This window comes from Petromyzon marinus, chromosome 44, assembly GCF_048934315.1.
Source record: "Petromyzon marinus isolate PM22_M1 ecotype Great Lakes invasive population chromosome 44, UKy_Petmar_22M1.pri1.0, whole genome shotgun sequence".
NCBI lineage: Eukaryota > Metazoa > Chordata > Hyperoartia > Petromyzontiformes > Petromyzontidae > Petromyzon > Petromyzon marinus.
In genome coordinates, this window is record NC_133710.1 from 4,435,817 (window position 1) to 4,450,509 (window position 14,693).

The 14,693-nt window shown below is 55.8% G+C and overlaps 1 protein-coding gene and 1 long non-coding RNA gene across 30 annotated transcripts in view; one reads left to right on the forward strand and one right to left on the reverse strand.

Moving 5' to 3' along the window:
- PTPRD (protein tyrosine phosphatase receptor type D) overlaps positions 1-14,693 on the forward strand; it is a 226,045-nt gene that overhangs the window by 103,372 nt on the left and 107,980 nt on the right. For all 29 annotated transcript variants that reach the window (XM_032970552.2, XM_032970560.2, XM_032970556.2 and 26 more), the window contains exon 4: positions 27-168. In XM_032970552.2, the coding sequence (XP_032826443.1) occupies positions 27-168 (142 nt within the window). The remainder of the gene's footprint in view (positions 1-26; positions 169-14,693) is intronic.
- LOC142930886 (uncharacterized) lies at positions 2,489-7,428 on the reverse strand. Its single transcript, XR_012946862.1, has 3 exons — positions 6,992-7,428; positions 3,615-3,697; positions 2,489-2,993 (listed from the first exon to the last, which is right to left on the reverse strand). It is a non-coding gene; the product is annotated as an uncharacterized LOC142930886 (long non-coding RNA).

Consider the following 14,693-nt stretch of genomic DNA (forward strand, 5'->3'; position numbering starts at 1 on the left):
CCCCGCCCCCACCCCCGCATGCACAGATCATCGACTACGACAATGGAGCGAGCTCAGTGCTGCGCATCCAGCCGCTGCGGCCGGCGCGTGACGAAGCCGAGTACGAGTGCGTCGCCTCCAACGTCCTCGGCCAGATCTCGAAGAGCGTCAAGCTGAGGGTACTGCGCGGTGAGTGTCGCGCTGTTCCTTACGTCCACGCGTGCGCACGGACTCACGGACTCATGGACGCATGGACCCACAGACACACGGACCCACAGACCCATGGACTCATGGACCCACGGATGCAGGGACCCACAGACGCACGGACCCACAGGTCCATCGACTCATGGACCCACGGACGCAGGGACCCACAGACACACGGACCCACAGGTCCATCGACTCATGGACCCACGGACGCAGGGACCCACAGACACACGGACCCACAGACCCATCGACTCATGGACCCACAGATGTAGGGACCCACAGACACACGGACCCACAGACCCATCAACTCATGGATCCATGGACCCACAGACTAACTGATGCCCACGTCCGGCAGGGAGGAGGGGGGGTTGGTGTAGACCGCCTGCTGATGGCAGTACAAACGGTGGATTTCGTGAGTCCATCCATGCGGGGTTTTTGAGTGTTATCTCCCTGTCTGCAAGGTGAGTTTTCTCTGTTGCAATCCCATCTCCTCCCACCGTGCAAGCGTAGATGCGACATCATAGACGCACACAATGCGCCGCACTCTGCCGAACACAATACGCACGGTGGTGGCCCATCCAAGCTCTGTCCAGGCTCAACCCCTGCTTTGCGTTCGCAATGTGGCGAGACCGGACGCATTCTCCGGGTGGTTTGGTCGCGGGTTTGTGTTGTTACGAACGCCCAGCGAACACGCAACCAATGTTGGCACCATGGGTTGGCATTGTTGGTTGGCATTGTTATGGCCCAACGTTGTGGCCCAACGTGCCACATTTATCGTGAGCCTCCCATGACGATTTGATCCAAAAGCGACGGAGATGTCCTTCTCACGTGGCCATTCAGGCAAATCATTGTCGTCTCCTGCTTATAGTCAGTGCCGAGGCAATGGCAGAAGTTCCACGTTCCCATGGCGGATGGTGGCACCCAATAGCCATGTAATTCTAGGATAAAAAACTCGTTTGTTTAGAACTGCTTGTTGTTGTGTTAAGTTTGTTGTCCTTCCCCCGCGCCTCCGATTAGCACGGCTGGCTACGTACGGTGCGGAAGAAGTACAACACACGTACGTACAAATTGAGGGTTATGGACGTTGCACCGCTGGGTGGATAGGGAGCTGCTCAACATACGTACATACATATAGATACATTGTTTAATTCTTCACTCATTCATTAATTTTATTGACGAATGGTTTGGTGAAGGTGAAGGCTGCTTTCTGTCGCTGGGACTCCAGGGTAACGCGCGGCACCGATAAAAACAGCGGAGCGAGGAGGAAGAAGGAGGAGGAGGGGATGATGGGGGGGGGGGGGTAACGATGTTTCGGCTAATCTCAGCAATCTCAGAAAGACATCGCGATCACCACCGTCCCCAGGCCACGGCAACTCGGCACAGTCCGGCCCCCCTGCCCTCCCCCCGGCCTCTCCCGCCAATCGCTCTCGGATTTGGCCTCTCCTTAAGATTTCTCCGCAGATCACGAATGGAAACCAATTCCGTCGTCCCCCCCCCCCCGTCCCCCTTTATTATCGACGCGAGCATCGTGCTGGGCTTTGTTTTGCCGTTCGGTATGGGGTGGATTCTCTCGTCGTCGCCTCTGCCTCCCTCCAATCTCCGGGACGTCCTCCGCACGACGCCGCAAGCACCCCTCCCCCCCCCCCCCCCCTCTTTGCGTCGTCTCCGGGGGGTTGGTTGAATCGGTAAAGGTACAGGCGCAGAACCTGCAAGCGCTCGCTCGCGACACTGCTGCCCGAAGGGGCCTCCAACTGGAGCGAGCTTCATGTACTGTGCGCGCGTTGTGAACGTCTTTCACGCCTTGCGTTGCGGCGAGCGACAACAAACTGAACGCAAAATATCGGTTTGTTGAGTTTAACACTGAGCAGGCTTTCGCGACCAATATCATCCATAATAGAGGGGGTTTTTTTGGGGGGTTGGATCGCGTAAATATATAAATGTTCTGTTTACGTGACAACCCTTACTAGTTGTCTGTGTCGGGTGGTGGCAGGTCTACAACACTTTTATATTTACGCGATCTAACCAAAAAAATAACTCTTTAATGGATAAATGCAAAAAGCAGTTATAAATTAATTAATTTCAAGACAGCCCCCCTCCCCTTCTCCATTCCCCCCCCTCCCTCCCCCTGCGTAAAGGGTGTTTAGATCCACTCTTCTATGCCAGTCAGACGTCTTGGAAGAGTAAGGCGTATACCCACGATTTACCCCACCATTGCGTGACCTCCCACCACCCACCCCCATCCATCCCCCCCCCCCACTGCCACCCCCCCCCCCTACCCACCCCCCCCCCCCAGCCCCCACACCAGGCAAATCGAACCCGTTATTTTCCACCAGGTAAGCGAGAGCCCTTTGAGCCTAACGTTTATGAACCTAGGTGGATGATTGACAGCGTCCCAAGTGACTACGGGTTGGGGGGGGTGGGGGGTGGGGGGGGGGGTGGTCGCGTCCACGGCTCGAGCAGCGGGCGGTGCGATGCGAGCATCACAGGTTCGCAAAACCCAAACAGTCACCGGGGAATCGTCGTCGAATTATCGTCCGATTGTTTATTTGCGTACTCTCTGCTTTGTCTCGTGTTCATCGCGCGCTGTGCAGCGAAATGCCACAGGGCCCACGTCAATTCGAAGAGGAACTGAAATAAACTTGTGGAGGTGGGAGGGGGGGACGCGACACTGGAAGAGAGTCGTCCGGCAACCACGACTCTTTTGCCGCTTGACATTTCCTCTCGAGGCGTCAGCGGCCTCGGCCTGCTCGTTTGCCCTGCGAGTCCCTTGATTGTCCTGCCGCGATCGGAATTTGTCGCGGCGTTGGCCGCTGAAAGAAAGAGAGAAAGAAGGGAAAGGCATCTAACGGAAAGCAAAAGGCGACGATTGATTCTCGCGTGCGTAATCGATCGCTGCGGTGCGCGGCCCCCGGACGGGTCGCAGGTCACAGGTCACACGTCACCGTGATCGTCGTCCTTATTTTCGGCGGGCCCCCGAGCGACCCTCGTCGTTTCAAGCGAAGAAACCGAACCGCCGTGGTGGGTATTCAAAAGCTCAGCGGGAAGGAGGGGGGGTCGGGTGTGAAGGGGGCACGACATCAGTGAACGTTAAACAAACTTTTTTTATAAATAAGACATGCCAAACGGAATGACTAACGATACGACGATCCGCTGTTGTCTGTCGAGCGTTCTGCTCTGGCGCTCACCCCCCGTGCCTACGCAGAACGGCTGCTACGCCCATGGCTTAATTATACTAATTTTCGTAACCAACATTTTTTGACGACTATAGGAATTGATGTGGCGGGTGATGTGGGGGAGGTGGACGTGTAGGGGGGGAGGTGCTCAGCTCCCCCCCCCCCCCTTTACCTCCCCCCGCGCTCCCCGACACAGCACCGGCGTGATTTGGTGGATCTCACAATCACGTAGCCGTCGCTACTTTGCTGTGACCCTACCAGCGGGGGGGGCGGGGGTCAGCAGGGGGCCGAAGGTCACAGTGGCGCAGCTGTCCCTCGTATTTGGTGGTGGGAGGCCACACCTAGTGGGGGGGGCGGGGGGAGAAGCAAGATAAACGTTAGTCGAAAGCGATAACGTGAAATGAAATACGGGAAAACTAGAGTAGGGGCATGAATATTTTATCTGGCGAGCTCGCGATGACTCGGCAGGCTCCCAGGGGGCCCCCCGCAGATGGCTGCGCGTGGCGGCACGCGTCACGTGGCTGGCAGTAGGCGCGTTGTCATGGAAACGGAGATGTTCTTTTCTAAATGCAGCACCTTGCAGACCCCCCCTCCCCTTCCTCTCTACCCTGTGCCCCCCCCCCCCACGTTCCCGCCCACCCCCCGCATCCCCCACCGCATACCAACAACCACAGTACCCCCCCGCTAAGCTAGCGCATTTATTTACGCGCGAGTCGCATGCTATTATTTTGTGAAGCATCGCCTAATAGTGATGTCAACCCCTTTAGCGCTCGCTCGACCGTTCAGTCGCTCGCTCGTTGATTCATTCACTAACTCGCTCGTTCATTCATTGACTCGCTGGTTCATTCGTGTACTGCTCGCTCATTAATTCATTCGATTGTGTCGATTCATCCGCAAAACGTTGCAATCGAACTACTCTGCTCGCTTTAAAAATGGCGGCCGCCCCACACATCCTTGTCCTCCGAAGGCCGGAAACCCCTCTCCGAGCAGCGCCCGGCGTGACGCGACCAATGATGCCGATGGCGTCACCAAGCCCCCGCCCACCACCTCCCATCCAGCGGCACACGTGGGCGTTGAGAGACGTTGCTCTTTTTGAACTCTGGCCTGGGCTCTTTTCCTCCCCGCGGCACTTTGTCCCCACGGAGCCACGCGATGAGCCAGCATAACAGCCGCCCACTGTCGACTTCACCCCCATAAACCCGAGGGACGAGAGAGAGAGAGCACAACTGGGATAAAACAACAACAATCGACACGGCGTGCGCTATTTGTCGGCTCTGCACGGGGGTGGGGGGGGGCTTCTAACGATGCGTAGCGGGCGTGGGGGGGCAGGGTACTACGGGACAACGGGGGCGGACATGTGCCCCCCCCCCACCTCCTTCCCCCACGTTTTTTTTTCTGTGGGCTGCGAGCACTGGGGAGGCCGGTGAGGATTAAGACGTCGGCTCATCTCCGCGGCACGACGAGCAAAATCGGCTACCCGCGGGTGTTGACGGATTAAAGGTGTTTCGGCGTGGCCAGGTGCCCTTGTTTGGGCGTTTAAGGATTAAACGATCCGTGTCTACCCTCCGGCCGACTCTGCTCGCTTCCAGATTAAGCCCCAGGGTCGTGTGCGTGCTCGCGTTGTTGTTGTTGTTGTTTTCTTGGGGGGGGGGGGAAATCCGAGGAGGCATGGCGTGAAAAAAAAATTTCTATATTAAAATGTGAACGGAGGAGAAAACAATTACAAGGAACAGTAAATACCCGCAAGGTCATTTCGAGATTAATTAAGCAGTAAATTTGCCGGTAACAGCTGGCTGCAGCGGCTTCCTGGCCCAACGGCTGTGAGAAAACGCTAATTATAGATCCTGTAGGATCCAATTACGGCAATTATTATAGCGCCGTTTCAAGGTCCTGCCAGAATTTGATCGTGGCTGGAAATGAATATCGAGATTAATATCGACATGAATATTTTGATGGCCGGCGCGAGTTCGGCGAGTGATCGGTGTCAGCAACGCGCCGCCGCCGTCGCCGCCGCCGCCGCCGGCACCGCCGCGCGTGCATCCACCGTGTCGCGGCGCCACCGAGCTCCAATCGGTGGCGCGAGAAGTGGACGTAAATAAATAAATAACGGTTATTGTTATAATTATTTTAACAAGTTTTTTTTTTTTAAAAAAAAGCATTGCCTTGCGAAGCAGCACGAGCTCTCGCCCCGGATGGGCCCCACGATATAAATAATTAGATAATATTTATTGTTGTAATTATTATAATGAATGAACGTTGCCGTACGAAGCAGCACGAGGCCCCCCCCCCACCCATTTGCCCCACCCCCCCCCGCCCACCGGAGAAAAATAAATGAGCCACAATAATTGTGATGACAGTCAACGTCACAATAATTGAACATTTCTGCGCACACCACCGCGACGCAACGGTTGGCTCGCCGCGTTCCATCTCCCGGCGAGGCATTCGAAGCAGTGGTGGGGAATTCTCTGGAGACCTCTCACCACGCGCCCCCCCTCCCCCCTCAGGGTCTATCCACCCCGGCGATCGGAACGCCACGGTTCGTCTGCGATCGGCATGTCACGTGCGGCGGGGTAAAAGCGTGCGCTCCCACCCCTTACAATCTGTCTGTAACGGTGTGGAAGAGTAGGCCAAGGAATCCTCTAGACGACATCTCTGGTGGTTCCTGCAGGGAGAAGGCCCTTCCGCCAGCAGTGGATGTGTGTGTGTGTTGAACTTCTTTTTGCACCGGACGTAGTCAATCGTGGGGGGGGGGGACAGGCAAGTTGCAGGGCTGCACCTTTGTCAAATGACAGCGAAGGGGGCTACTCATGAGAGAGGGCCGCCCAGCCAAAACAGCCGGTCCGCATTTTATATTTGGCAGGAGCAAGGAACGGGAAAGGTACAGATACTTCATTGCGGTTTCTGTTGTAAACTTTAAACTTTTTTTTTGTTTACCAGGTACGGCACACTGAGCTATATAGCTCCTTTTTTCAGAAGCGAGCTGGCCCACAAATGATAGCTCAACTTATTGGCTTATCATGTGGAAATGTATCGCAGCCAATTACTCTAAATGCATGTTGATTCTTAATATGGAGGGGGGAAGCCGGGGGACCCGGAGCGACCACGGGGAAGAGTCAGAGAACATGCAAACTCCAAATATACAGCAGGCGTCAGGGTCGGGATCGAAGCCACGACCTCCTGTATCGCAGGCGAGGGAGATAACATCTCCAAGCCACCGTTGTGCCACGCCACGCGTCATAACGTGGCCGGGTCGATTCGCATCCTCCCGGCGAAGGCCAGCGGGAGCGAACAAAAAATGTATCCGTGCGGCTGAACTCGTGACCTTCGCTCAAACGCAACGATCTCTCTCGACGCCGCTTGCTACGAGGGCGGTGGCCGTACCCTGGCGAACCGTGCGGGGGGAACCGACTCCAACGACTCCGCTCTCCCCCACCCCGCCCCCCGCGCTCTCTCTGCCGCTTGATGATCGCAGCAGGAGCAGCAACGGACAACCGCACGCCGCCGTCGTTGTTTCACCGCGGGGGGGGGGTGGGCAAGCGGGGGAGGACAGGCGGGGGGGGGCAGGCGGGGGGGGGGGTAGGGGGGGCAGGCGGGGGGGGCAGGCGGGGGGGGGCAGGCGGGGGGGAGGGGCTCACCTTTGTTTCTCTGGCACACGCGGCGACCCAAGGACGTTCGCTCGGAGCGAGCGAATCGGAGGTGGCGTGAGCGCGAGACGCGTGGGGTAGAGAGAGAGGTGGGGGGTGGGGGGTCCCGCTCAATGTTATCGGCGGCTCTGATTAAAAGGGAGCATGGCGCGTGTGAAGTGACGCAAGTGAGAAGTAGATTTAAAACACGAGTCGCGGCAGACATGTCCCGGAGAGGCACAGAAATGAGATTTTCTGGTCGGTGGGGGTTGGGGAGGGGGGTAAAACCGTGACAGAAGAGAGGAGGAGGAGGAAAGGAGAGAGCACAGCGTGGGATTTAAACGGCGCCGCGCTGCACGTCGCTGCTGGGCTGCTGAGGCTCCTCGCGGTGACGGATATCGGGAACGATTGCGCCGTCACGATCGAGGTGCGCGTGGCGCGATGGCTCGGCGGGGGTCCCGGGAGAGGTGGGGGGGACATCCGCGCGGGGGCGCCGAGGCCCCGTTTTCTTGTTCCCGTTTCTCGCCGACCGCTGGGCCAGACGATGCGATGATGATGATTGTTCATCGTCCGTCGCTGCCACCGCCATGGTCCCCACTAACATCCACCCCGTGGTTGATGAGGACTCGGTCCAACCAGACTGACTCTTTTGCCTCCCGCACGCAGTGTTGGACCCCAGTACACCGCGGGTCACTGCAACACGCTCGCTCGCTCGTCCACTCACCCACCCGCTCAGTCGCTCACTCACCCACTGACTCACCCACTCACTCACCCACCCACTCAGTCGCTCACTTACTCACTCACCCACTTGGTCACTCACCCACTAACCCACCCACTGACTCACCCGCTACTCACTCACCCACCACTCACCCACCCACTCAGTCGCTCACTTACCCGCGCACTCACTCGCCACACTGCACTGCTCCGCTGTGGATTCTCTCCTCCCATCGTTAGCCGTGACAGGCATCACGTTTTCCAACACTTTCATTCCCTTTAGTTTGGGCATTGATTCTTTCCCCTGGCAGCCTCCCAGAATGAATTACCCTTGAGGTGGCAGAGGCGCGGCCTTGCAGTGTCCCGCTCACGCCACTGCCGGCTCTCGCACCAGACGGAGCTCTGGAGGGTATTTTTGGCCTTCTCTTCCACGTTGGCTCGACATCTTGGACGGCGTTGGAGTACCCACACTTTGCCCTACCGCAGGCGACCTGCCGACCGACTCACCCGTGGTGAACCCTTTTACTAGACAGTACTCGTTGGTGAACTGAGGAAGTGTGGGGCATGGGCAGAGGTTTGGGAAACTCGCTTCCATTCTTTCAGATGTCGCTCCGGGGAGATGGAACCAAACCGGTGCCATGTGGGTTGCAAGTTCAGTGTGCTGACCATTACAACCACACTTTTTTTTGTTTTATCAATTTATTTATATTTTCGCAGCCCGCACGGCCTTCGGATGTGTCCAGACAGCCAGCAAAAAAAACTTTTTTGTTGCATAACATCGTATGAGAATGTATTAGTTTATTTAAAAAAAAACCTCCGTAAATAGAGATTGTGTTAATGCACCACTGCTTGTTTACCCGGCGGGGATAGAGGTGGTGTGCGTCGCTGTTTGTGTATTTATGTTACCCGCGAGCTGGGAGTTTTTCGAGCCGAAGTGGTCGATGGATGGTGGCCCGGGAGGGAGCGAGCGGTGACGGCCGGGGCTTTATTAACGAGGCCCGCTAATGAGCAACGCAAACACGGCGTAATTAACACGCGCGGCGCGCGCGGCAATGGTAACGGCAGCTTACGTAAATAATACATTAGCGACGTAAACATACACGTACGTGCGCGCGTGTGTGTGTGTGTGCATTGTATAATGGGGATCGGTGCTGTAGCGGTCAGTGCGCTGTGCTACGACACCCGGAGACACGAGTTCGATTCCCGCTCACGGGCAACATCAGTGACGATTATCTGAACCGGTCCCGAGCGTCTCCTAGGTCGACTCAGCCCCAATTGAGTGCCTAGTGCTATGTGTAAAAAAAAAACATTGCCACTAGGGAGACAAAGGCGGCCGGGCGTGGTGTTGGCCACCCACCGGCTTGTTTGCTGTGCCGGCCTTCATAGGTGCTCGCTAACAGCACTTGCCCAAACAGTCTGTTAAGGCTATACTGGGGATCTTTGTCTTTTTGTATGAATATGTAATGTTTCAACTGAGTCGCAGACGTAGACTTGGAGGCAACACATGTATTCAGTTCCAACACAAGGGGTAACTTCCCCTTAACAGAATAACAACCTATAGTGGTGACCACCCGGCTAACTACACTAGCTACTACACTAGTTACTACACTAGTTACTACACTAGTTACAACGTAACTGCTACTACAGACCGGGACCAACAGCTTCGGCCCGGGTCCACGTGTTGGAGACTCGTTGAACGGAGAACGCAGACGAAGGGTTTCTTCCAGGATGAACAACAACCCCGGGACCCCGGCTTATATTCTCTGCGGCGTGGACGGCTCCACCCTTGGCCACGTCCACCTTCCAGAATCCTCGGGAAGGATCTGGGTCCGAATCACGTGACCCCCCCCCCCTAGCCCCCTCTTGGGGCCCCTCTGGCAACTTAACCGGTCACGTGTCCTCCCGGGTCAACCAGAGTGCCATGACCTCACACGACCTCATCCTTGGGTCGGCACCCACACGCCCTGCCCTGCAAGGTCGGCACTGCACTTCAGGCCTGGTGCCATCCAGCGATATTATTCAGCGCACACCCACAACATGTCGGCATACAGCGATGTCACGACAAATACACATCTACACATGATGTTCACTGCGAGATGGCTGGGAGACGGTAATGCAATGATCAATCTTCCGTCTCTCCTTGCGAGCGGCAATACGTTCAGCGGCTAGATGCCAACGTCGTAGTCTGCTAGCCTCGAGATGGCTTCGGGGGGGAAAAAAAAAAGATCTCATGGTTTTTGCGATTCCTCCGTTTGAAGGAGTGCAGTCCACAGTGGTTTGCTGTATTGATCATAGTTTCGGTTGCCGTGGCCACAATCGCACCGATGTGGCCTGTCTTTAATGTTGCGCTGCGCATCTCTGCGGGTCTCTGGGCATCCCTCAGTATCTCTGTGGGTTTGCTATGTGGTTCGTAGTTTGTGTCGCATGACCACGCCTGCACCGCTGTGGCTCGTGGCTCTTAGTTTTCCCATTCATGAAGGAGAAGCGGCGCAGCATCGGCCTGCTGTTGATGCTCCGATGATATGCGGTTCATGGTTCCACCACCGGTGTCTTCGAGGAGCATGAATGCCAAAGCCAGGAGATGCAATGTTTGAGTCTCGTGAAGTGTTTATTCTGTAGAACAAAATCTTCATTTGAGGGACAGATTTGTGAAGGAGACACATTATCTGACTTTTTTTGTATTCTCCGCAGTGATTCCAATGATTATTTTGTGTTGTGTTTTGTATAGAGCTTTTCGTACAGCTTAGACCCATATCTAACGGAGTGGACCATTGCCTATATATACATCTGGGCAGTTCTCCAGCATTGGTTCAAGCAAGCGTGACAGTGCTGATGAGCCACTGAATATCAAAACCGGTCCAGAGATTTGTTCCTGTTGAACCAATAAATGCTGGTAAAATTATACACTCCCAGAAGGGCCATGTGGCTGATAAGATATAATAAAAAATATATAGTTTTAAGCAGAAGAGGTGGCCTTCTATGCTTCTGTATTTTGCCACGGTTGTGGATTGCCGCTGCCAACGTGGCAGAATGCAATTCCCCGCAGAAGCAGACGACGCTTGGCAGCAGCCACGGGGCAGCAGTCCCACCACGGGGACAGCAGCAATCCTACCTGCCCCGGGTGGCAATGTGAGAGCCGCCATGGACAAGCCGGGGAATGCGCGCCGAGTCCGCGCGGTCCCTTAGCCGCGAGCCGCCGGCGTGAGATGGTTGGGACGGCCGTGATGACCCCGGCCTAGCCGCCCAGGGCGAGGCCTCGCGTCGAGCACCGTGACGCTGGGCGCGGTGCCGTCTGGAGCCGCTCCCGCGCCGCTGGGCCCGGAGGGGGGGTTGCGGTGTTAACCCTCTCACCTCCCCACGCTCCTTTGTCGCAAACTCTCCTGGCCTGTCATCTGAACTCAAAAGGCTTCAGGCCAATTTCTTACCTGAAGCATTCCTAGCCTCTTGCTGAGCAGACGTGCTTGAAATTAAGTTTGGTCTAAAGAGAACCTGGTTCACAGACGGCCCAGTTTATAGAAGGCTTGACTATTAGAAATATGTTTTCAAGATAATGTTAGTTTATAGATCACCTATTTTATAGATTGCTTGGGTTAGAGAGGGGTCTGCCGTATGTTTTAGGGTGGACCTGCAGTTACGAAAGTTTTAAGTCTAAATTTAAGACCTGCCTTATTCTTAGTTTGGAAAGTCTGGTTGTCCGTGTAAAATAGCTGTTTGGCTGAATGGGCCTTACTGGCTAAAATAAAGTCTGCATCTGCGAGTGCCTGGTTCAGAGAGAGAGAGAGAGATGTATTTCAAGATGATCTTCTTTGAAGATGATCTGCTTTGGAAACGATCTTGTTTATCTATGACCTGGTTTGTAGATGGCTCGCTATACAGAGGGCCTTGTTTTTAGGGTAGCGACACTAAAGCCACATCTGCTGGTTGCGCTGCACACCCGGCTGTGCCATCATTTTCACATGGTACTGAACCCACAGAGGCGTGAGCGAGAGAGACAGCGAGAGAGAGGGGGGGGCGAGAGAGAGGGGGGAGCTAGAAAGAGGGAGCGAGCGAGACAGAGCGAGAGAGAGGGCAATGGAGAGCGAGGGAGGGAGCGAGGGAGGGAGCTAGAGAAAGAAAGAGGGAGCGAGCCAGACAGCGAGAGCGAGCGAGACAGAGCGAAAAAGAGAGGGAGATCGAGAGAGAGAGAGGGGAGGGAGAGCGAGAGAGACGGGGAGGGGGAGGGAAAGCGAGAGACTTTGTAACCAATTTCATTGCTACCAGCAGCAATAGCTCTGGAGCCGTTTTTGATACGGGATCACCAACATCGAGTACAGCAACGTCGCCATTGCAAAACCGCGGCACGTGCGCCACACCGCCACGAGCAATGCAAGAACCGCGTCGTCACGCACATCGCCCGCTTAAAGTCGACCGGTCAAAATGTGAAAGTCGGTGCATCGTTTGTGTTGGTGCAGAGGGCCTGACCGGCCCCCCCACCGTTCAAGGAACACGGCGTGCGTGTCCCCGGCATAGGAGTGGTACAAGGCGTGCTCCAGTCGGAGCAGGCCCCTCAACATGGCCACCGCTGAGCAGCCATCGTCCGTGTCGCCTAGCAGCTGCTTCTTTTTCCGGGTTTTGTAAAATGCCACCTTTGCTTGGGCGCAGACAAAGTTTCCAAGATCGTGGCGCTTATTTGCCAGGTAAGACGCTCCGTATATGAACCAGCTCTTGTAAAACAGGCACCCCCAGTTTACTGAAGATGGATCCCAAGAGCCAGAACATTGGGTTCAGCCATGGACACCCCAAGAGAGGGCGAGGGAGAGCGAGGGAGCGTGAGACTGCGTGCGAGAGTGGTCGCCAGGGTTGGCCGGGGGCCACCGTGCGAAGCGCGTATTGGGGTTAGTTTCGGATGTTTGCCTTCCCATGCGGCAGATGGTATCGGGCGCAGGAATGCCGCCCGGGCGAGGGAGTGGATGTGGGGAGGGCCGGGGCCGGTGCCGGGCGTGGCGTCAGGTCATAGGCCACGCGCCGTCGCGATGGGCAGGCGTGCAAGAATGTGAAGGAGGGCCCCGTGGTTTGTAGACGACGCCCCGTGAGCGGTGATTTATGATTTACGGTGAACCGGGATCGTCATCCCGCACCCGAAACGCGCGGCGTGACATTTTCGTTTTTTTTTCTTTCAAATCGTGGAAGGTGAAAGAAAAAAAACTAATTGTGCACCTTGTGCGTCAACGTCGAAAGTGATCTCTGGCACGCAGCGTAAAAAACTGCTGCTGCCAAAGTAAAAAAAGTATCACCTGCCAAAGTGCAAGTGAGCGGGCGAGTGGGTGAGCTACTTGGTGGGTGGGTGGATGAGTGGGTAGGGGGGTGAGTTAGTGGATGGGTGGGTGAGCGAGTTGGTGGGTGGGTGAGCGAGTTGGTGGGTGGGTGGGGGGGTGAGTTGGTGAGTGGGTGGGTGAGCGACTTAGGAGGTGGGTGAGCGAGTTGGTGGGTGGGGGGGGGGTGAGTTGGTGGGTGGGTGGGTGAGCGACTTGGTGGGTGGGGGAGTGAGGGAGCAGATGAGCAAGTGGTCAGTAAAAGGCAGTGAATGACGAGTGAGCAGTTGGTTTGTGAGTAAGAGAGTAAAAGTCGGTGAGTGAGTAAATGGTTTGCGAGCGAAGTGAATAAGCACGAGAACAGGTCGATGAATGATACAGAAATCCTCACCGAGTCTCAACACTCTCTTTCAGGAGGGTCCTGCTAAGTTATCGCAGTCGGGGAGCGAAGATGTTGCTGCTGTGTTAGATCTCAGTTGAGTAATTTCGCAGGTAGTTGTTCGGCAATGAGATGTTTAGCCAATACCAGTTGCACTGAACGTTTGTAACCCCCCCCTTCCCCCCACCAAACTCTGAGCCCGAGAGTGCCATGGAACGTGAAACCACGCGCTGTGAACTGCGGGTTCACTCAACAAGCGCCTGCAACGGGTCTTCTAATCACTGTCACTTTAGTTTTTTCACGAACGAGTGAGTGAGTGGTCGGCGAGTGACGCCGTCGTCGGCTCGAGTTGTCACGATTTGTGTAAACGTTGCTGGGCATCACCCGCGATCCTAAACCCATCAAAGAGGTCCCAAATGCCCCCCACCCCCACCCAAACTCGGCTGCAACTCCACAAGCGCTAATCCCGTAATGTGCCACCGTCAAGCAACGAGATTTAAGCGCGGCTGACGTCACCGTTGTTTTGACGGAGCTGTTGGAACCCAGGGGGCGACTGCGGCGGACAGAGACATCGCGGACACCGTGGGGGGGGGGGGCGGGGGGGGGCTGGGGGGGGCGGGGCAGGTTGAGGTGATTGAGATAGATAGGGAAGCGCTGCAGATAGGCAGAAAGTGAGATGGATAGACGTGGGGAACGAGCGCGTGAAGGGTGGGAAAGAAAGAAGACGCGGGGGGTCACGGGGGGGGGGGGGGGGGGGTGGAGACGTGCGAGCCGTCCGCCGACCGTGGCGGATGGAATGAGCTTTCGTTTGTTAGAGCGGTGGAGGAGGGGTGGCGCAGCGGTTAGGCTCACTGTGGTGTAAACGCGGGCGCCGGAGTTCGAATCCCAGGCACGACTTGACCATCAATCGCAGGTGATGCCTGAACGGGTACCTGAACATCCCCCCCCCCAAACCAACTCTCACTAACCATCCTGACCGGGGTGGTGAAGTATGGTCAAACAATCACCGTGACCTGAAGGCGGTGTCGCGGGCGACTCCATCCAGCCAGTGTTGCGTGACCAAAGCGTTATTGAAAAAAAATACTGGCGTAGTCCAGATGGGTCAGCAAGTTACAAAATAGAGAAAAGGTAAACAAGTCACGATAAATAAATCCATATGAATAAAGTATGTGAGTATACATTGCACATCAATGCCTGCCGACATTTCAACACCAAGTGCGAGCTTTGACAAGGCAGTAAAACAACAAGAACAGTCCCAGACCGCAGCAAGACAGTCCCTTGGTAAAATTGCACATCAAAATTGGCCCATCGATACTACACGCGGGAGCGG